Here is a 20,663-nt window from a genome sequence, read left to right as displayed (position 1 = left end):
AATGGGAACAGGAAGGAGTGGAATGGCCACACCCAGTGGCTATTTTGACTGCCCCCATTCTCTCATCCCTAGGGGATCTCTAAAGCTGAAAGAGGGCTCCAGTAGTAAAGGAGATAAAGGGGTGTAAAGTGCAAAGGCCTGGCACACACCTTTGCCTGCAAATAATGAACTCTGGAAGTGATGAAACTGATGGGTGAGATTACTGGGTGTAAGGAGTGGAGGAAGAGCTTTTTATTTGCATCGAAGACTCAATTACTAGTAGAGTCTGGATCCAGCTCTTCCTGCAGTTCAGACTATGACATCAGAGGCACTTCAGCTCTGGCAGTGTCCTGTACCTCTTAAGCCTCTGTTTGTAAATAAAATCCTTGACATCAGGCCCTTTTCCATCCTATCAAGCATGCCTGAAGGTTTCCTTCCGCAGAGGTGTCTTCTAGAGGCCTGGCACCTCGTGCTCAGCCAGAGTCACGCAGAGAAAACAGGGAGAAGGGGGGTTTCCTCCAGCCTGACCTTTTCCAAATCACTACTATGTTAGGGAACAGAAAGTCTAGGTGAGGAAAGATCCACCACAAGTCCTTTGCTCTGTTTCTGAAATGTGTGAATGACTGGAGAGAGACAGGAAGTGGTGGTTGACTCCTGTCCCTTCTATCTCCCTTTCACTCTTACTCTCAGTTTCCCTGAGGTTGGTGGAATTGACAGTGAGGTCACCAGAACTCATAAATGTATCCAGGGCCCCCATAATGAGGAAGCTGTGTGATCTGGGGTCTTGCCTTCTACAGAACTGTTGTTTCTGGGTCTTTGTTGGAAAATCAGATTTATCCAGCAACCTGGGCTGGGTATAGACTATACACTGGGAGAGGCCAATCGGGGACTCCAGGCAGACCTGACTCCCAAGAGTCAGCACCTGGGGCACAGACAGGCACATGGCAGCAGGTCCCTCAGAGAGCCTGGAGTCTCCTCAGAAAGGACAGGCTGCAGGGCCAGCAGAACTGAGAATGAGAAAAAGTAGCATTAGCACTGTCCAGCCTACAGCAAAAGCTAAGGGGGTCTGGGTGCTGGTCCAATGTATCAGGGGCCAGAGAGAACCCTAGACCTCATTGGGGCTCTTTGCTCATTTGAGGTTCCAGGTGAGCCTTAGGCCATTCTGGAAAAGGCTAGATGAGAGCAGGGAACAAAAATTTGGGTGATACCTAAGAATCTGAACAGGAAGATGGGCCCAGAAGTGGGTCTAGTCTTCCCTCTGGAAAGCAAGCCTGCCCACTGCTTTACCCACTAAGCCCCTGCACACAATTGTTTCTCCCAGTTCTTTCAGGCTCCTCATGATAAAAAAGAATCCTACTCCTAATTAGGAAGTGTTAGTTTTAGGTGATAGATAATAAGCTCAGGGGCTATTCCTGGCTCAGTGTTTAGGAGACCAGATAATCCCAAGAAATCGAGCCTGGGGCTTCCTGCTTGCAACACGTTAGCATGTGCTCCATTCGCTGAGCCTAATCCCCTTAACTAGGTATTGCTGACCATGGCCATCCTCGGGGCCTGGCAGCCTGTTCCTTCTCTCCCTCAGCCCTCAGAGGTAAATGCCACCAACACTCCTGATGCCAGTGGGGTTTTCCGAGTGATTTACATGACTTACGTGTGACTTACCTGAAGTGACTTCTGCGACTTTTGTGAAGTGACTCCTATGACTTATGTGAGACATAACAATCCCGAGAAGGGAAACTGCTGCTTTCTCTCTACCCAGCCTTGCCACCCAGGTAAGTGACTGGGGAAAATCTGGGAATGTGGACCTTACTCTGCAGGAAAGGAAAAAGTCAGTCCTAGATATTACCCAGGTCATTTGGGCTATTTGTCACCTTTCAGAAAAGTTTCAGGAGGTGGAGTGTGAAGTAAAAACAAATTTTATTTGGCAACTCTGAGGAATGGGAGGAAGAGGGAGAGAAAGGGAGCGTAACACACTCAAAAGAGAGCCTCAGAACACATACCAGCTTGAACATAGGAAAGCCCACATATCAACACATGGGCTGTCCTTTGTTCCAAGTTTTTATGGAGTTTCCCAGCCTGCCCCATGTGGGGCCGTCTACTGTGGCAAGAAGAGACTGTTGCTAGGGTGCTTATCAGTGGGGAAGAGTTGTGGAAGGTAGTTAATGGTCTTGGACATTCCAATCCTGGCCTTTGTTCCTGCTGGAACTTCTCTTAGAGGGGGAGTCAGAACTTCTCTGCCTGGTAAAGATCTTATCAGGTCATGCGTGATCATTGTGTGCTCTTGGGGCAGGGTGTTCTGCCAGTGATGCTATTAGCAACTTAAGGCAAGTAAAAAGGTGACTTTTCTTTTTTTGGTTTTTGGGCCACACCCGGCGGTGCTCAGGGGTTACTCCTGGCTGTCTGCTCAGAAATAGCTCCTGGCAGGCACGGGGGACCATATGGGACACCGGGATTCGAACCAACCACCTTTGGTCCTGGATCGGCTGCTTGCAAGGCAAACGCCACTGTGCTATCTCTCCGGGCCCAAAAAGGTGACTTTTCTAATCCACCCATCTCTTGTTCTTTTTTTTTTTTTTTTTTGGTTTTTGGGTCACACTCAGCAGTGCTCAGGGGTTACTCCTGGCTCAGAAATCGCCCCTGGCAGGCTTGGGGGACCATATGGGATGCTGAGGTTGAAACCACTGTCCTCCTTCTGCATGCAAGGCAAATGCCTTACCTCCATGCTATCTCTCCAGCCCCTGTTCTTTTTTTTTTTTTTTTTTTGTACCCCAAGAGCTTTTATTACATCTCAAGAATTTATTACCATAGGGGCCCTTTTCTGCCTGCCTGCCTCACTCACATCTCACATTCTGCAGATGTGGAGACTGTGGCTCAGAATTGGCAGTTTCATTACCCAGAGCGCCTTGCCTCACCTCCACAGGCACCAGAAGAGGAGGGTTCCAACCCAGAGCAGTGTCTGTGGGGGCATGTTTCTATGCTCCTCATCATGCCTGTTCATTGTCAACCTGATACTACTGTATACTTCCATGTGTCAACCCTTCAATCTCGGGGGTAAGGTTCACTAAGGAAGTCTCGGGACACAGAACCCGTTTTATGTCTGCACACACAGAAGGAAGAAGAGTGTTCATGAAAAGACTAAATTTTATTGGGAAAAAAATTTGTCCTCAAAGACCCTGTGTTCCTTTCCTGTCCCTGTCTCTCTCTGTCCTCTCAGGTTTGCGCTGTGGAGAACCTTCCCCACTGTGTCTCCGCTGGAGAGGCGCTTCTAAGGAAGGAACTGGCTTGTGACTTGCTCTGAGCGTGGTTTCTTCTCCAGAGGAAGCCCCTCCCGGGATGCAGTGGGGACCAGCCCTTGGTCCCTGGAGCAGATAATGCTTTTGTCCCCACCGAGATAAACAAACAGAGTTGAGACATGTGTAAGGGGAGGTGCCTAAGGGGGTCCCACCCACGGGCATAGCTCTGGTCTTCAACCTAACTAAGGTCGTTGGAAGAAGCCTGGAGACAATGAGGTCCATCCAGTTAGGTGACAGCGCCAACCTTCAGAGAGGTGGATAAACTGAGACCCTGACAGGAAAAACCTTCCTAGGCTTCCCATGTCCCAGTCTCATAAGCCCACACACAAGCCCAGAGCCTCAGGTCACCCTAGCTAGAGCTTCCAGGAGCTGGAGGTCTAGTCTCTTTCTGCAGAAGGGGTGCACGTGCGTGCCCCGTGCATGCCCCATACCTCCAGCTGTGTTGCTGGGTCCCTGGGGACCTGTCCACTCTCTCCCCTTCCCCCAGATCAGAGCCGCAGGAAGCAGGACCAGCAAGTGTGTAGCCCCAGAGCCAAGATGGGGAAGTTTATTTTCCAAGGATCATCTAAACACATACGGCATATTTTTACTCCTAGCCGGATGCCAAATCTAAACAGGGGCCAGAGAGAGAGCCCATAGGGGATCCAGAGTGGCCAGCGGAGACAGGGAGGGACAGGGTGCTGCACCCCACCCTGTAGTCCAGAGCTGGCTCCCACAAACGGCCAGAGGAGATAACTAGCCAACTTGGGGGCCAGGGTGCAGAGAGGTAACCCCACGGTTCTGAGAGTCCCTTGGCGCCCTCATCTCTGCCTTGGGGAAATACTGCCTTGGCTGATGGTGATGGGGCGAGGTAGGTGGTGCGTGCCACATACTGTGGCATCTACAAATGCCTATGCCAGGCCCCTCAGCCTGACCCACTACAGCCAAGTGTGTCATGTGTGTGCACTTGTGCATGTACTTGTGTGCATTGATATATATATATATATACATATACATATATGTATATATATAATACATGAACACATGTCCCTGCAATGCGGGGACCCTCAGAGCAGCAGAGGTGAATAAAGGCTGTGGGGGTGCAGGCTGAGAATGAGGAGGTGTGTAGGAGCCTCCATCCCTGGAAGAGTCAGGAATGGGTGGGTAGCAGGCAGGGATATTCTACTCTGTGCTAAGAGTAAGTGCTGTTGGGGAACAGGTGCTGAAAGTGGGTGTGTTTGGGGGAGTAGTGGGTGCTGAGGAAGAGAAAGGGACTGACTCCAAAGAGGAAGTTCTGGGCACACACAGGGCAAAGGGAAAGCACTTTGGCCTCAGATTCTAGGGAGCAGGGCCAGTTCCAGGGGTGTAATCTCCTGAAACAGACCTGGACTGACCTTGTTGAGTGCTCCAGGTCCAGGTGGAGGAGGAGGAGGAGAAGGAGAAGGCAGTGCTCAGATCTGGATAAGCTGTGTCCATTCACCCCACACTCCCTGGGCTAGTCTGTGGGGTCAGGGCAGAGGGAGTGTCTAGTCCAGAAACCAAACTCCTGAGTCTTTTGCAAAGAGCTGGGACTTCCCTGTTGTCCTACCTGACCTCACTGTGAGGTCACTATGAGGTGCTGTGAGGACAGCCAGTTGGAGTGGGGACTCGGGGAAGGGCAATGGCGGGGTGGGGGGGATTTGAGAGCCCTGAGCCAGGAAGGAGGGCACAGCTTATATCTTCACTCCCCCGCAGCTGTGTGGGAAGCAGAGACCCAGGTTCTGTCCACACATACTGACACAGGCTGCTGGCTGTTGCCATGGTGACGTGCCGCCAGCCCCCGTGGTTGTGGTCACAGCTCGGAAAGGGGTGCTTATTCTTTGTCACGAAAGGAAAGAGGGGGGCGGAGTACATGGGAGTAGCCCTTGGCCCTGCCCCCAGACTTAGCCGGGAGGTGAGGACTCAGGGTGTTGTTGCAGAAGGCTGAAAGTCACCTCTAACAGTGCCCCTTCCTAAACTGGCAAGGGCACCAGCCCAGCTCCTACCTAGGAGGATGTGGGAAACTCACTGCCTGTCCCCAGTAGCAAGGTGACCCCCACATTCTGACAGGTTCCCTGTGGGTGCCCTTGACATCACTGTCCCCACAGCCCCTATCCAAGGCCCCTGGCCCTCCAAATCCACCTCTGCTCTGAAAGTGGGGACATCCCCAGGGACAATTCGCAAGGGCCTAAGACCTATGTCTCCTCTTCTATGCATCCCATTTTTTTTTGATTACTTGTTTGGTTTTGGGTGACACCTGACCATGCTCAGGGCTTACTCCTGGCTCTGTACTCAGATTCATTCCTGGAGATGCTCTGAGGACCATATGGGATGCTGGGGAGCAACCTGGGTCAACCTCTATCAAGGCCAGAGCCTTACCTGCTGTGCTGTCTACCAGCTCCCTGCAAACCCATTTCTGACTCCCAGACCAGCTCCTGCATACTGTCTCAACCTCCACCCTCACTGCTGACTGTTCTGCACCCACTGGTGCTCTATGAATAATTTTTAATTTTACAATTGATTTGTAACATGTACTCAGAGATAATTTTTTTTTTTGGTTTTTTTTTTGGGTCACACCCAGCAGCGCTCAGGGGTTACTCCTGGCTTCATGCTCAGAAATCTCTCCTGGCAGGCTCGGGGGATCATATGGGACGCTGGGATTTGAACCGATGACCTTCTGCATGAAAGGCTAAAGCCAGGGCCGGGCGGTGGCGCTCGAGGTAAGGTGCCTGCCTTACCTGCGCTAGCCTAGGAGACAGACCGCGGTTTGATCCCCCGGCGTCCCATATGGTCCCCCAAGTCAGGAGCGACTTCTGAGCGCATAGCCAGGAGTAACCCCTGAGCGTCACCGGGTGTGGCCCAAAAACCAAAAAAAAAAAAAAAAAAAAAAAAAAAAAAAAAGAAAGGCTAAAGCCTTGCCTCCATGCTATCTCTCCAGCCCCACTCTCAGAGATAATTTTGCTTGTGAGGGGCCAGAGCTATATTAGCACAGCAGTAGGGCTTTTGCCTTGCACATGGCTGACTCCAGGACAGACCTAGGTTTGATTCCCGGTGTCCCATATGGTCTCCTGAGCCAGGAGCGATTTCTGAGTGCAAAGCCAGGAGTAACCCCTGAGCATCACCGGTGTGGCCCAAAAACTAAAAAAAAATTTTTTTTGCTTGTGAATAAAAAATTTAACTAATGCCCACACAGGGGTCAGAGTGATAGTATAGTAGATAGTGCATTGCCTTGCATGTCGTCAACTGAGGTTTGCTCCCCAGCATTTCATATGGTCCTCCAAGCACCATCAGGAGTGATTCCTGAGTGTAGGGCCAGGAGTAACCCCTGAGAACCACTAAGTGTAGCCCAAAAGCCAAAAGCCAAAAAAAAAAAAAAAAAAAAAAAAAAAAAGAGCCTACTCTACACTATGGATAAAGTTCTCTATTTCCAGTTAAGAAAATGCTGATTTTAGGAAATGTCCTGTAACCATATCAATAAGGTGTCATGATGTGTGTGCTCCTCAGCATTGCTTGAGCCTGAAACAATAGCCTGATGAATTTGCCGTAATGCCCCATAAAACAGAACCCTGGAGTTTAGTCTCAGGTTTCAGGTGCTGGCCATGCCTAGACCCACCAGTCTGGTCAACCAGTGTTATAAGAACTTCCCTGTTCTCCCACCATAGATTGTTTCAGTGTGATTGATTGAGTGAACGCCCATTACAACACACACACACTTTCACATATACTTACATACTCTCACACACGTATATAACCACTCACACCCATACATACTTACCCTCATCTTTACTCACTCCCTCGCCCTCTCACTTTCTCCTCCCACTTTGTGGCCTTCCTGCTGTTCCTCCACATAGCTGAAGTGGCCTCTTTGGCCTGGACACTTCTTGGTTCCAGGTGGTCTCTCCTCAGCCAGCTTTGTGCCCATGTACTTCTTTACACAGCTCTCACCATCACCAGCTCAGTGGATCCCCACAGGGCATCCACTGCCAGTAAGCACCCTGTTTTTTCCTCCCTGTCGCATCCCAGCACCTAGAACTCAGATGCTCAAGAAATCCTTGAGACCAGGGAGATGGTTGAAAGGGCTGAGCATAGGCCCTGTGCTCAGGGAGGAGCCCTGGTTTTGCTCCCCAGCATTGCTAGGTTCAACCCTCCCCTCCAAAAGCTACTTCAGGAGGCCAGAGAGATAGCACTGTGGTAGGGTGTTTGTTTGCCTTCCATGAAGCCAACCCAGGATGGGCGGTGGTTCGAATCCTGGCACCCCATATGGTCCCCAGAGCCTGCCAGGATTTAGTTTGTTTTTGTTTTTGTTTTTGGGTCACACCTGGCAGCGCTCAAAGGTTACTCCTGGTTCCATGCTCAGAAATCTCTCCTGGCAGGCTCAGGGGACCCTATGGGATGCCGGGATTTGAGCCACCGACATTCTGCATGGAAGGCAAATGCATTACCTCCATGCTATCTCCCCAGCCCCATGACAGAATTTCTGAGTGCAGAGCCAGGAGTAACCCTCGGTTACTAGCCTCAACCCTCAACTCTTGGTTGAACACCTTGGGTATGACCCCAAAACAAACAAACAAACAAAACATAACCAAAAAGAGCCAAAGAAACAAAAACAACTTCAGCAAATAAAGGAGCTCTTTGTCTCTTCCCTAGGCCATACAACACAGCACCTCCACTCAGATGTCCAGGTCTCATTCAACCAAGGGAGTCTGACAAAGAACCTGAAGGAAAATCTTAGCCAGTTTATATAGACAACACAAGCATTAACAGCATAAGCATTACAAACATTAATAATTAAAATTATTATTTAGTTAATGATTAAATTTATTAGCATTGGTTAATACAAACTGTTCAACCTTTAGACATACATGATTGGCCTATAACTTCCATCACATATATGATTGGTTTATATCAATTTGTGCATAAAGCGCATCATGTCTTTTTATGTTTTTGTGTTTTTGGGTCACACTCGACAGCACTCAGGATTACTTCTGGCTCTGCACTCAAAAATCACTCCTGGCAGGCATGGGGACCATATGAGATGCTAGAATTCGAACCACCATCAGTCCTGGATTGGTAGCGTTCAAAGCAAACGCTCTATTGCTGTGCTATCTCTCTGGCACTAAAACATGTCATTTCTTTTTTTTGTTTGTTTTTGGGCCACACCCAGCAGTGCTCAGGGGTTACTCCTGGCTGTCTGCTCAGAAATAGCTCCTGGCAGGCACGGGGGACCATATGGGACACTGGGATTCGAACCAACCACCTTTGGTCCTGGATGGGTTGCTTGTAAGGCAAACACCACTGTGCTATCTCTCAGGGACCTTCTTCTTCTTCTTTTTTTTTTTTTTATTTCCCTTGCACATCTTTTTTTTTTTTTTTTTTTTTTTTTGGTTTTGGTTTTTGGGTCACACCTGGCAGCGCTCAGGGGTTACTCCTGGCTCTATGCTCAGAAATCGCCCCTGGCAGTCACAGAGGACCATATGGGATGCTGGGATTCGAATCACCATTTGCATGAAAGGCAAATGCCTTACCTCCATGCTATCTCTTCAGTCCCAGCACATCATTTCTTAGCATTGACATTTCACCTTATCTCTGACTCATCTGGCTCAATTTTGGTTGTCAAGAGGGCCTTATCAAGTGGAACATTCCAGACCTACCTAGTTCCTCTATCTTAGCAGATCCGCCTAGTTCTTCTATCCAAGCAGAACAGGGAGGCTCTTCACATCCCTACATTCCTTCTGTAGTTTTATTTTTGAGTTAACTCCCTCCACCTTGACTCAGAGTGGAAGCTTTAGTTAATAATGAAAAAGTACCTAACATTTTATTAATTTTTTATAAAAACTTATTGATTGGTTTTGGGGCCACACCCATCGGTGCTCTGCATTCAGAAAATCCGCCCTTGGCAGGCTGGGGGACCACATGGGATGCTGGGAATTGAACCGGGTCCCTCCTGGGTTGGTCACATGCAAGGCAAACACCCTATGCTGTGCTATCTCTCCAGCCCCTAAATAAATTCTTTAATTGAATCACAGTGAGATACATAGTTATAAAGTTGTTCATGATTGAATTGTCACCAGTGCACATTACCTGCCATCAACCTCACTAGTTTCCCTCCTGTCCTTCCCCCTGCCCTCTCCCCTGCTTGCTTCTGTGGCAGGCATTTTTCTTTTCTCTTTCCTTCTCTCTCTTCCTGTTTTTTCCCCTGTTCAGTCATTGTGTTTTGCAATATTGTTACTGAAGAGGTATCATACATATCACTGTATCTCCTTTTATTTTTGTTTTGTTTTGTTTTGTTTTTCGTTTTTTGGTCCACGCCCATCATGCTCTGTAGTTACTCCTGGCAAGCTTGAAGGACCATATGGGATGTGATCCCAACACCTGAGTTCTTAGGAGCAGTAGCCTCAGGCTAGACTGAAGGTTTGCAGGAAAAGGAACATCATTCCCAGTCACTGTCAAAGTGTCTAGGCCTTTTGTCTACTCTGTAGCAAAGAACTTCAGAAAACATAGAGTTAAGTAAAATAATTTTATTTAGAAAGTATGAAGGGAGGGAGAGAGAGAAAGAGAGAGAGAGATCATGTATGTGTTCTAGAGAGAACATGGACTTCTTCAGAGAGAGACCAGAGGGTATCCTAGTAAAAGGAACTACATGTCCCAATTTGAGATGTGGGTGCTCATTTGCGAAGCTGGTTTCATACACTTTCTGTTTTTGTTTTGTTTCCATCAAACTGCTCCTTAATGGGGTTTTTTATTTAGTTAAAAATCTATGCTAGGGGACAACAAGCTTTGAACTTTTGGTGTTCTTCTTTCCAGTTCTTATCACAGCCTTTCTGTGGAAGACTTTCCTCTCATGTGGAGTCTGGCATTCTCTGAATTACAGTCTTACAGATCTCAGTTCCAGTGTCCCCTATAGAGAGTCCTGCCTTCACCCTTGGAGCTAGTGCTAGGTCAGGTCTCTCAGGTTTGACCTCAGCGACTTCTGGCTAGCACGTTCCTACCCCACACCAGCAGGGCCCAGAAGTTCTGAGTCTCCCTCAAGCCCTTACCCTATTAAAGAATCAAGGGGAGGGTGTTAGAACTTCCTGGCTGTCTGGGTTGGTGCAGCGGGGCCCCTCCTGCAGTATTCAGCAGAGGGAATCTAGGGGTTCCTAGGGAAAGCCTGAAGAATAAGAGCTAGAGGGAAACAGACCTGGGGTTACTGTGGGAACTAAAAACAACTGAAAATGTTTTTTCCAAAAATATATCCATGTTGGAGCCAGAGAGATAGCACAGCGGTAAGGCGTTTGCCTTGCATGCAGAAGAACGTTGGTTCAAATCCTGCACCTCATATGGTCCCCTTGAGCCTGCCGGGGGGCAATTTCTGACGTAGAGCCAGGACTTACCCCTGAGTACAGGCAGGTGTGACCCAAAACAAAACAAAACAAAAATATATCCATGTGTTTCCATCACCCATTAAGTTCAACCAGGAGTTCGAGATATAAGGCCCAAGTCTCTGAGGGCTTGGGGGGGTGAATGAAGCATCTAAAAGGGATCCCTTCAAAGCTCCCCTGTCAGATGGCTTCCTTGTCAGAGGGAGCCAGCAGTCAGGTAGGCGAGAGCAGGCACCAGCAGAGTGGTCAAGGCCAAGGGCAGCAGCCGCTCTGGAGCTGCCGAACTGTAGGACTTGTACACGGAGCGCCCTTCCAGGGACTGCATGGGGGGCCGGACGTTGTCAGTCATGTTTTTCTTTCTGAGGACTTGTCGTAGAACAGCTTCTCAGAGAAGGGCAATGATCTGCGGAAGGGATGGGTTTAGTGGGAGGGGGGTGGCAGGTGTTATTGCACCCCCACCACCCTGTTGTGATCCCAGGCCACCTGAATACCATAGTCAGACCTTACTCCCAGTTTCTGATTCAGCAGGTCTGGGGAGAGGCCTGAGAATGACAATGTAGACAGGTAGGTAATGATGCTGCCAGCCAGCTGGGGCGTGACCTCTCCCTGTGAGGGATCCCAAAGGGGCCATAGATTGACTGCTCTATCCCCAAGCCTTGTGCCATGTTATCAGCTGCCAGTTCCATTGATTGATGATTGAACTTTCTATGTTTTCCCTCCTTTGGATTTTTGGGAGATGCTCAGGGTCTGGCCTCAGGCATTACTCCTGGCAGTGCTGGTCTGGGGGTGGGGATGCATAAAAGCAAACATCTTACCTTTGATGAATGAACTTTCTTTCAAGCTCTCTGAGTTTCTTTCAAGCTCAGCTGCTCCTGGCAGCCTCAAGCCCTCCATCTGCCCTCTATCCTCAGATGTCTCCTCCCACCTCTTTATTATTTTATTTATTTTTTATTTTTATTTTATTTTAGGTTTTTGGGTCACACCCGGCAGCGTTCAGGGGTTACTCCTGGCTCTACACTCAGAAATCGCTCCTGGTAGGCTCGGGGGACCATATGGGATGCCGGGATTCAAACCACCGTCCTTCTGCATCCAAAGCAAACGCCTTACCTCCATGCTATCTCTCCGGCTCCCCCAACCCTTTATTTCAAACCCTTCTCTGACCTCCTACCACCTTCTAACCTTTAATATCTGCCTCTCCACCCCACTCCAAAGAGAGTCTGTGGACTCAACCAATAAGCTTCAGCACCTTGGGGTACCCATCACCTACCAAAACCAGGGGGAATGCAAAGCAAGGGTTTCTGGGAAGTTGAATGACCAGAGGTTGTTCCCTGGGCCATGTCTTATGTACCTGATCCTTGCCAAGATAAATGGGCTCCTGGAACACGGTCCAGACGACTGTCTCACTGCACTCTGGGGTAGTAAGAGAGCCCAAGTAGCGGAAATAGTCCTTCAGCTTCTCCTTTTCGGGGATCAGGTCGAACAGGCTGACAGGCTCATTCATGGCAGTGCTGGTGTCTGCAGATGGAGGCAGAGGACACTGCCTTATGGGGTGGGGCTATGGGGTCTCGGCAGCCTGCTTCTGACACCCCACTCCAAGACCCACCTTTCTCTACAGAAAATGTCCTGATGCTATCCCATCTCCCACCCCAGCCTGTTTCATGTGCCTCTTAACTCACTGGGTTTGGAGATAGTAGGCAAAATATCCACCAGGGGCTGGAAGTTATCATTCTGGGATCCAACCTGGAATAGAAGCCACAGTGGCAAGCAAATTTCCCCTCCAGGTCTGGTTCAAGTGGAGGAGCTTTCTAGATGGGTTTCTTTTTTGTTTCTGCTTTTGGTTTTGGGGGCACACCTAGCAGTGCTCAGAGTTACTCCTGGCTCTACATTCAGAAATTGCCCCTGGCAGGCTCCGGAGACGATATGGGATGCCAGGAATCCAACCTGGGTCCGTCCCATGTCGGCTGCATGCAAGGCAAATGCCCTACCACTGTGCTATTGCTCCAGCCCCTAGATGGAGATTCTGAGAGGCTCCAGGATCCCCATATAGGGCTGTGTATGAAGGGGGGGGTCTCCCAGTGCCCACCCTCCAAACTGGAGCCCTGGGTTTCAGTCCTCAGTAGCAGTTTCCCAAACTCCAGTTCCCAGAATCTCACCTTCACCAGGAAGGCCAGCACAGCAATGTCCTCTGAGGTATTCTCTGAGGCTCTCTGGCTCTTGGAGGTCAGCTGCTTTTTCTGGTGGACTATGTGCATCTGGTGGAGAGGGGAGGAGAGATGTGAGAAGCACCCAAGGCAGGTGCAACTGAGCCCAGCCCAGCACCCCTACCCCATGGAAACACCCGTACCTCCATGGCTGTGTGCTCCCCATTTATGCTGTGCTCAGAGCCTCCGGTCAGATTTCGGGACCAGTGGAAGTGTAGCTGCGTGGCCTGGTACTCAGTGTTCAGTCCTCCACCCTCGATCTTGGCCTCCTTATTCAGGTCAATCAATACTGTGGCATAGGAGGAGCAGAGGGCTCAGACCTACCTTCCTGTCCTTCCCTGTAGCTTTCTTGATCCCACCCTCCCTGGCTGTACCCAAGAGGGATGGGGTGAAAGGGTTTCACCTTCCCCTGGCCTCTCACTAGACCCTGGCCTGCCTCTCCCCTTACAGCTGCTCACCTGGCTTCCTGCCCCCAGTCCTAGTGCCCTGGTGTTCTCAAGGGTGGTCTAAGGTCAGCCATGGCTACCCCAGGCCTGTTCCAGCCCCTCCACCCTCTTCTCTGCTCTGCACACACGGAGCCGCATGCCATTCCCCAGCACCCAAAACCCAGTTCACGCCTCCTCGCTCCGCACATGGTGTTCCTACTCCCAGAATGTGTCCCCGCCTCCGCACCCTGAAAGTATTAGAAACGTGCTCATGAGGGCCAAGGCTGGGAGCAGGATTTGTATTTAGGAGGCTAGGGTTCAGTCTCCCACATCACAAGCAGAGCCAATGGTAGTCCCTGAGCACCCCAAGTTTGACCCCTAACCAAACAATAAATGAAAAACTAGTGCATTTAATAAGACACCCCTTCTTTCCCAAGGTCTCCGTGTGTGTCCTCCTCCCCTTCCTGAAAGGTTGCACTCTTTCTTCATACCTCAGGGAACTCAGATGACCTTCCAGGAACCTGTGTGAAACCCACCTGTGTGCCCGTTGTTGGTGACATTCCACTTCTTCTTCTTCTCATAAGAGGAGAAAGAGAATAACCCCAGATCTTTCTTCACCTCCGCATTGGAGGCGATGATGTTGATAGGGGACTGGCGCTTCTTCTGGCAATCCCATTTCCATTCTTTAGGCCCTGAGTTAGGAAGTCAGCTGAATGTCAGATTCAGGGTGTCCAGAGAAGGGGGATCCCCGATCCCCTCACACTCACCTCCCATGATCATGCTTGCCTCCTCATACTCAACCTCTCACACACATGTACTCATGCTCACACCCTCACTCACATGAAATCCCTGAGGCTAGTGTGATGTGGGACAAGTGAGAACAGGATGACCTCAATGGTCATGAGCCCAGAGATGGGGGGATAGTCTCCAAGACTGGGCTAACCTGATTCCTGGGGAGCCCTTCCAGGGGTTTGATCTTAGCCCAAGGTAGACTTGAGTCTCATTTCTTAGACTCCCCAGGCTGGGCTTAGCAGGTGACTCAACATGGATGTATCTTTGGAGGCATGTTTTTCAGGTCTTGAGCCAGTGCTTGGAACTTAGGTGTCACTGACCAGTCACCAAAATGCAGTGGGAGAGGGAGAAAACAGTAGCAGGGACCATAGGTAGAACATGAATCAAAGAAGAGAAAGACCAGGCTCAGTAATATGGGATTTTTCTCCATTTTTCTAGAAAACAACTAAATGTAGTCCCTCTGTGCAACGGCTGACTTATTTCGGAACATATACTCTGGCGGTGACACCAGAGCCACAGGAGAGGCCTATGTCACTTGCCATTCCTGTTCCCTAGACACCAGGAATGTGTTGGGATGAGGGAGAGCACATTTCTGCCTGAGTCAGTGGGGGCACCATCTCCTCTTTGAGTCTTCATTAGACCTATCTCCCCGCACAGGCCTGTGTCCAGCCCCAGAGCACTCACCCAAGCAGTTGGGTTCAGTTTTCTTTTGAATCTCGTAGCACCAGTGTTCGTCTGAAGCAGAGAGAAAGGAGGTGAGTGTTGTCTGTGCGCACACACCTGCAGACACACACTTAGCCCTGTGTACACGAGCAAGTGGTGGTAATGGTGGGGGTGGGGGGTAGAGCAGCGAACAGCCCTGGAGTCACACTCCAAAAGTGTTTCTGGGATTTGTATGGGAGAGCAGAGGAGAAGGGGACTCCAGGAGGAAGTGTAAGGATGGGAGAAGGTGGCAGAGGGGATTAGCCATCCTGCCTGGCCACTATTTCATAGTTGAATAATCAGAGCCTGTGAGCCCTAGAGGGACTCTTGAAGGCCATCTGCTCCCCCCAGCTGAGGGCATGCTTTTCCCTCTTTCCTCTGCTTAGCAGCCCCTCTCCCTGAATAGCACCCCAAAACCTAGAGGGCAGCTCCAAAGAGAGGGGAGAAGAAGGATTAGGGTCTAGCCTGCCCTCCTCTGACCACACAGGACCAGGCTGAAGCTGGCTGTCTTCCCAGGATTGATCCGGAAGATGGGGAGATTAGGATGGCCCCGCCCCGGAACACGCAGTCTTGTGTTATTAAGACTCAAACTTGGCTAAACGCGCAGTGGCAGGGAGGAAGGCAGTCTTTGGGGACAGGCAGACTCAGGTACTAAATCCAGCTCCACCTCAGGATGGTAGAACCAGCATCTCCTGTTGGAAATTCTGCACCACAAAGCCCCACAAGAAGGCAAGCTGCTAATAACTGGGAAGGAATCTGGGGGCAGGTGGCGAGAGGTGGGTGGCTCTGATATTTTCTGCTTAATTTCTCTGTAAACCTAAAACTAACCCAAATTCCTGAGTTTCTTTCTTCTTTCTTTTTTTTTTGGGGGGGGGGTGGACAGTCCTGGTGGCACTCAGGGGTTACTCCTGACTCTGAGCTCAGAAATTACTCCTGGCAGTGCTCGGGGGACCATATGGGATGCCAGGGATCGAACCCAGATCAGCAGTGTGCAAGGCAATGTTCTACCCACTGTGCTATAGCTCCAGTGACAGTTTCTTTTTGTGGGGTCAGGAATGGTGCCCACAAGCCCACACATGCACAGCAACTACTCTATAGCACAGTCCCAGGCCCAACCCCTAAAACAAAAATAAATTCATTTTATTTATTTATTATTTTTGGTTTATGGGTCACACCTAGTGGCACTCAGGGGTTACTCCCTGCTATGTGCTCAGAAATCTGCTCCTGGCTTGGAGGACAGCTACGTGCAAGGCGAACACCTTACCGCTGTGCTATTGCTCTGGCCCCCCAAAATAAGTTTATTGATTTGTTTCTTTCGGGGGGACTACATCTGCAGATGCTGGGCAGCTAATTCCAGCTCAGTAAAAACAGAAAGAAAACAAAGGGATGAAGCATTGAGTAATGTTAAGGCCGGGCCACTGGGAGCTGTGGGCCTAGAGGCAAGTGCCTTGATAGCTCAACCCATTTTATTTTCTATATTTACTTCTGTGAATTTAGTATTTTATTGAGGCACCATAGTTTTTAATAGCTGCACCCCAGTTCCTAGCATTTTTGAGATGGAACCTACAGGTCAAGCTGTGGAGAATCAGAATAAGAGATGAGGAGCCAGGGTTGCAGCAGGTTCAGAGTCCAAGCTTTGCACATGTGAGGTCCCAAGTTCCACCCCTGGCACCCTAGTAAATAATATCATGATCTTAATATATATAAATTAACAAGCCAACAAATCAGAGAGAATGTGTTTTCAGCAGCTTGGAAGCTGGCAAGGAGCCAGACCAGTTTTGCCTTCCCCTTCCCTCCCTTCCTCGGACTGTGTCTGTGGGCAGATGGCCTAAGCGGGAGGGAGGCAGAGGGTTGGAAAGAACTCGGGTGAGCAAATTCCTAAGAAAAGCACAGCTTCCCCCTCAGTCTAGGACACTGAGTTCACTTGCTCCCTGATTCTAACTTGGGCTACCCACCTCCATCTCCCTCTAGCATTCCTAGAATGCACATAAGGAGTAGGGGTGCTTTCAATGTGGGGTGCAGGAGAATGAGCACCCACGGGCCACATAGGGTTTTTAGAGCATCCTCACTGGATTCATCTGATATTGTACTGCTGGAATGAGCCTCAACATGGAGCCAGATAAGATCCTAAGCAGGGGCCGGAGAGATAGCACAGCGGCAAAGCGTTTGCCTTAGACGCAGAAGGACGGTGGTCCCCTGAGCCTGCCAGGAGCGATTTCTGAGCATAGAGCCAGGAGTAACCCCTGAGCGCTGCTGGGTGTGACCCAAAAACAAACAAACAAAAAAGATCCTAAGCAGTCACTGGTGTACCCCAAGTCCCCCCACCCACAAATAAAAGTTTCACCTGGACCCTGAGAGGTAGTTCAAATGGCCAGAGTTGTGTTATGCATGCAAGAGGTCCCTGAGTCTCAAACACCTCAGGGTTCTCAAAAGCAGAAATGTCCCTATAGTGATCCCCAAAGTTTGCCCTCCCCAGAAACCTTCCTGGAAGCAAACAGCCCTGTATTCCTTGACCCAAGCCACTTCTCCTCCACCATATTTGTCTGCTGTACCCTGGGGTGCCAGAGGCCCCTGGAGGGTTAACTCTTCAAGAGGCAGTGGACACATCTGCCAGTCCCCTCTGTTGTCCCCTTGCCCCTGTCCGCCAGGCCTGGTTCTGTCTCTACTGAATCACTAGAATCTTCTGGAACCTTGGCAATTTTTCAGAGACCTGCACTGCTCCTCAAGCAGAAGCTGTGCCCCAATATCCAATACCTGCAGATATCATGGGTAGGACTTCTTGTGGTAATCTTCCCAGTCAAGGGTCCCGGGGTCCCACAACAGAAACCGCCCCATGCAAGGAGCTGGCCCCAAGGGGAAGTTCTGTGAAGTAAAGACATAGCCAGCTCCCAGGGCGGAGCCCCTTACGGCCTCCCCTGGGTCCATCTGGTCTAGTCTGAGCTTTTCTTAGGAATTTGCTCTTTCCTGCCTCTGGCAAGAGCCACTGGGTCTGTGAGGGTGACCTCTGATCCACTGTCTTAATCGCAGAGACTTTTGACCTGCTTCACTGAATGCTCATGTAACTACCCTCCTCAGGAGTCAACAGCCAGGATAACATCTTGTTGATGAAGATGAGGCCAGGGGTCAGGCCTGGATGACAAGAGGAGGCTGGCTTCTGAGGCAAGAGGTGTCATGGTGATTCAAGGGCCCTTTCCTGGATCTCTGGCCATGTAATCCCAGCCCCCTGACCGGAAGCAGAGGTGATTCCAGCTTGTTTTGGCTGCATGCTCTGGTTCCATCCACCTGTGCTGACCAGAAACCCAGTGAGAGAAAAGACAGCCACTAGGTGTCCCCTGGCCCTGCTCCTTACCACTATCTTCGGATGTGGCAGACAGACACATTCTCTTTCCTGGACCTTGCTGGGTCCACAGTATACATGTGTGTGTGTGTGTGTGTGTGTGTGTGTGTGTGTGTGTGTGTGTGTGCCGAGAGATCTTGGAATCTAACTCAGCAGAAGCCAGGTCTGTCCTGGACAAAACTGCATGGGTGTGTGTGTGTGTGTGTGTGTGTGTGTGTGTGTGTGTGTGTGTGTGTGTGTGTGTGTGTGTGTGTGCGCGCGCGCAGAGAGATGTTGGAATCTAGCTCAGCAGAAACCAGGTGGACAAAGCTGCATAACTCCTGAGCAGGAAGGACCCTGGAGGCATGCAAGTGACCACTATCATTCTCTATCTCCCTTCTCTCTCTCCCAGAAGTCAGCAGATGCTCCCCTGGGCAGCTGAAGGCAGGTGCAAGAAAGTGGGAAGGCTGCCATGTCCCCCAAGAAGGCTAAAGCACTTAAACCCACTACTGTCTTTCAAACCTGAAAACAATCCTTGAAAGTCAGAATAACCGTCGTCTCCGTTTGGTAAGTGGGAAAACAGAGGTGACCTGCCTAAGACCACAAAACCACAGAATCAACTGCAGTCTCTTTCTACTAACCCCACTGATTAAGTAGATTTTCATCATCCCAGCCTACCAATAAAACTGTCCGTGGTCCACCTTTTCTCCTCCCTCTTGTCCCAGGGTATAGCTAGGAGAGGTTCCTTATTGGCCCCTTCCCCAAGAAGCCAGCGATCCTCAACCCACCTTGCAAAGGGAGGGCATCCCCCTCCTTCCCCCTCAGAGGGAGAAGCATCTAATATAAGCAAAGAGGTTTGGCTGGGGTCTGGCGCTGGATTGATAAAGTGGGAGGGGGTGGTAACCTTGAATGTAACTAGGGGGGCCTTTCCATTTGCTGCTTAAAAAGGTAGATTTCGGGGCCGGAGAGGTAGCATGGAGGTAAGGCGTTTGCCTTTCATGCAGGAGGTCATCGGTTGGAATCCCGGTGTCCCATATGGTCCCCCATGCCTGCCAGGAGCAATTTCTGAGCCTGGAGCCAGGAATAACCCCTGAGCACTGCCGGGTGTGACCCCAAAACCAAAAAAACAACAACAACAACAACAAAAGGTAGATTTCCAGGGAGGCGCGCGGAGTGATTTTATTTTCCTGAAAAGGGAGAAATGGATGAAATACGTTGAGGAAGTTCTGGGCTCTGGGGACCCCCAAGACACATCCAGACTGGGAATCCTCTCCTAAACGGTTTCTAGCAAGGCTGAGCGAGAGGGGTGCGCGCGGGCTTGTCCTGGATCCCCGTGCCCGGCCGCTAAAGGACCTTCGGCTCCTTATCAAATATTAACACGCCGATCCGGCTACCTCCCACCTAGGGGAATAATCAAGAGCTCGGTCTTACCATTAATCTTTAAACGAAAATCACCCCGGCCGGAAAGACCGGCTCTGCCGGGACCTCGGGTCTCCGGGTGCCCCCCGCTAGGTTTCCAACCCAGCTGGGGGGCTGGGGAAGGGAGTGGGGAGGGTGAGCCCGGGGTGGCTCCCCAGGGCAAGAAAGAAGCTCGGGGTGAGAAAAGCGGGATCCGGGACCCCAGTACACACCCCTACGGACCCAGGTTCTGCCCCCGTAAGCGTTAACTCTTGCGTCCCGACGGGACGGGCCATACCCCACCGAGCAGCAGACACTCCGCGCGGGGAGAAGCGCGTGGGAGAAGAGGCGAGAGGCAGAGGGAACCGCCAGGCAAGAAGGCGGGGTGGTGGTGGTGGTGGTGGGGCGGCTCGGAGAAGCATCCTTCGCCCCCGCCCGCGCCCTCCCCGCACCCGCACCCGCGCGGGCTGCAAACGCTCCGGGGCGCACGAACCCGCGCGCGCCTCTCCGCCCGCGAGCGCACTGGCAGCGCCGGCACGGATGCGCAGCGCGGGAGAGCGCGCGGGGTTCGGGGCCGCGGCCCCCATCCCCGCTCCCCCGGGCCCTGGGGATGGCATCCGGATCCCGGGGTTCACCTGCAGCGCGGGCCCAGGGCCGGGCGACGGCGAGGACCAGGAGCGCCAGCAGGAGCCGCATCGTGCGCCGGAGCCGAGACGCAGACGCCGCCGAGCCGGGGGTCGAACTCCGAGGAGTGAGAGGGGTGCCGCGGGCATGCCAGCCGGGGGTTCTTATATCGGAGCCCGCGACGTGAGGGAGCCCCGGCCTGGGGACGCGGGGTGCGACTCCTCCCACTGGTGGAGCCTCCCCTCCCTCCTCCCTTCCCCTCCACTCCTCTCCTCTCCCCTCCTCCCTTCGGGCCGTTCCTGCCACGAAACACACACACACACACACACACACACACACACACACACACACACACACACACACACAACCGGCGCTCCCCACCCCCTGCCAGGCCACCTTTTGCCCCAAGCGCCGCAGCTCACCCCCCTGCCGCGCGCTGCACCTTTACGCGCTCTCCACCCCAGCCCACACCTGGCTCGGCTTTGGCACCCATCAGGGTAGCAGGACAGCTGCCAGGATGCCCTGCTGGGATGATTCCTGCAGAGGTCTTGGCTCCGGAAACAGCCCTTTCTCCCCCA

The 20,663-nt window shown here is 51.3% G+C and overlaps 1 protein-coding gene across 1 annotated transcript; it reads right to left on the bottom strand.

The window, feature by feature from the left end:
* Nucleotides 1-10,737: 10,737 nt before the first annotated feature.
* On the bottom strand, nucleotides 10,738-20,206 carry CA4 (carbonic anhydrase 4). Its single transcript, XM_049772787.1, is given in 9 exon segments — nucleotides 10,738-10,988; nucleotides 10,991-11,027; nucleotides 11,974-12,142; nucleotides 12,304-12,367; nucleotides 12,781-12,879; nucleotides 12,972-13,117; nucleotides 13,790-13,945; nucleotides 14,730-14,780; nucleotides 20,097-20,206. Coding segments are annotated over 9 exon segments (948 nt in total). The 5' UTR covers nucleotides 20,158-20,206; the 3' UTR covers nucleotides 10,738-10,823.
* Nucleotides 20,207-20,663: the final 457 nt, after the last annotated feature.

Source organism: Suncus etruscus, chromosome 1 (genome assembly GCF_024139225.1).
Source record: "Suncus etruscus isolate mSunEtr1 chromosome 1, mSunEtr1.pri.cur, whole genome shotgun sequence".
NCBI classification, from domain to species: Eukaryota; Metazoa; Chordata; class Mammalia; order Eulipotyphla; family Soricidae; genus Suncus; species Suncus etruscus.
Note: the sequence above shows the minus strand (reverse complement) of the source record. Positions and strands in the feature narration are given on the sequence as shown.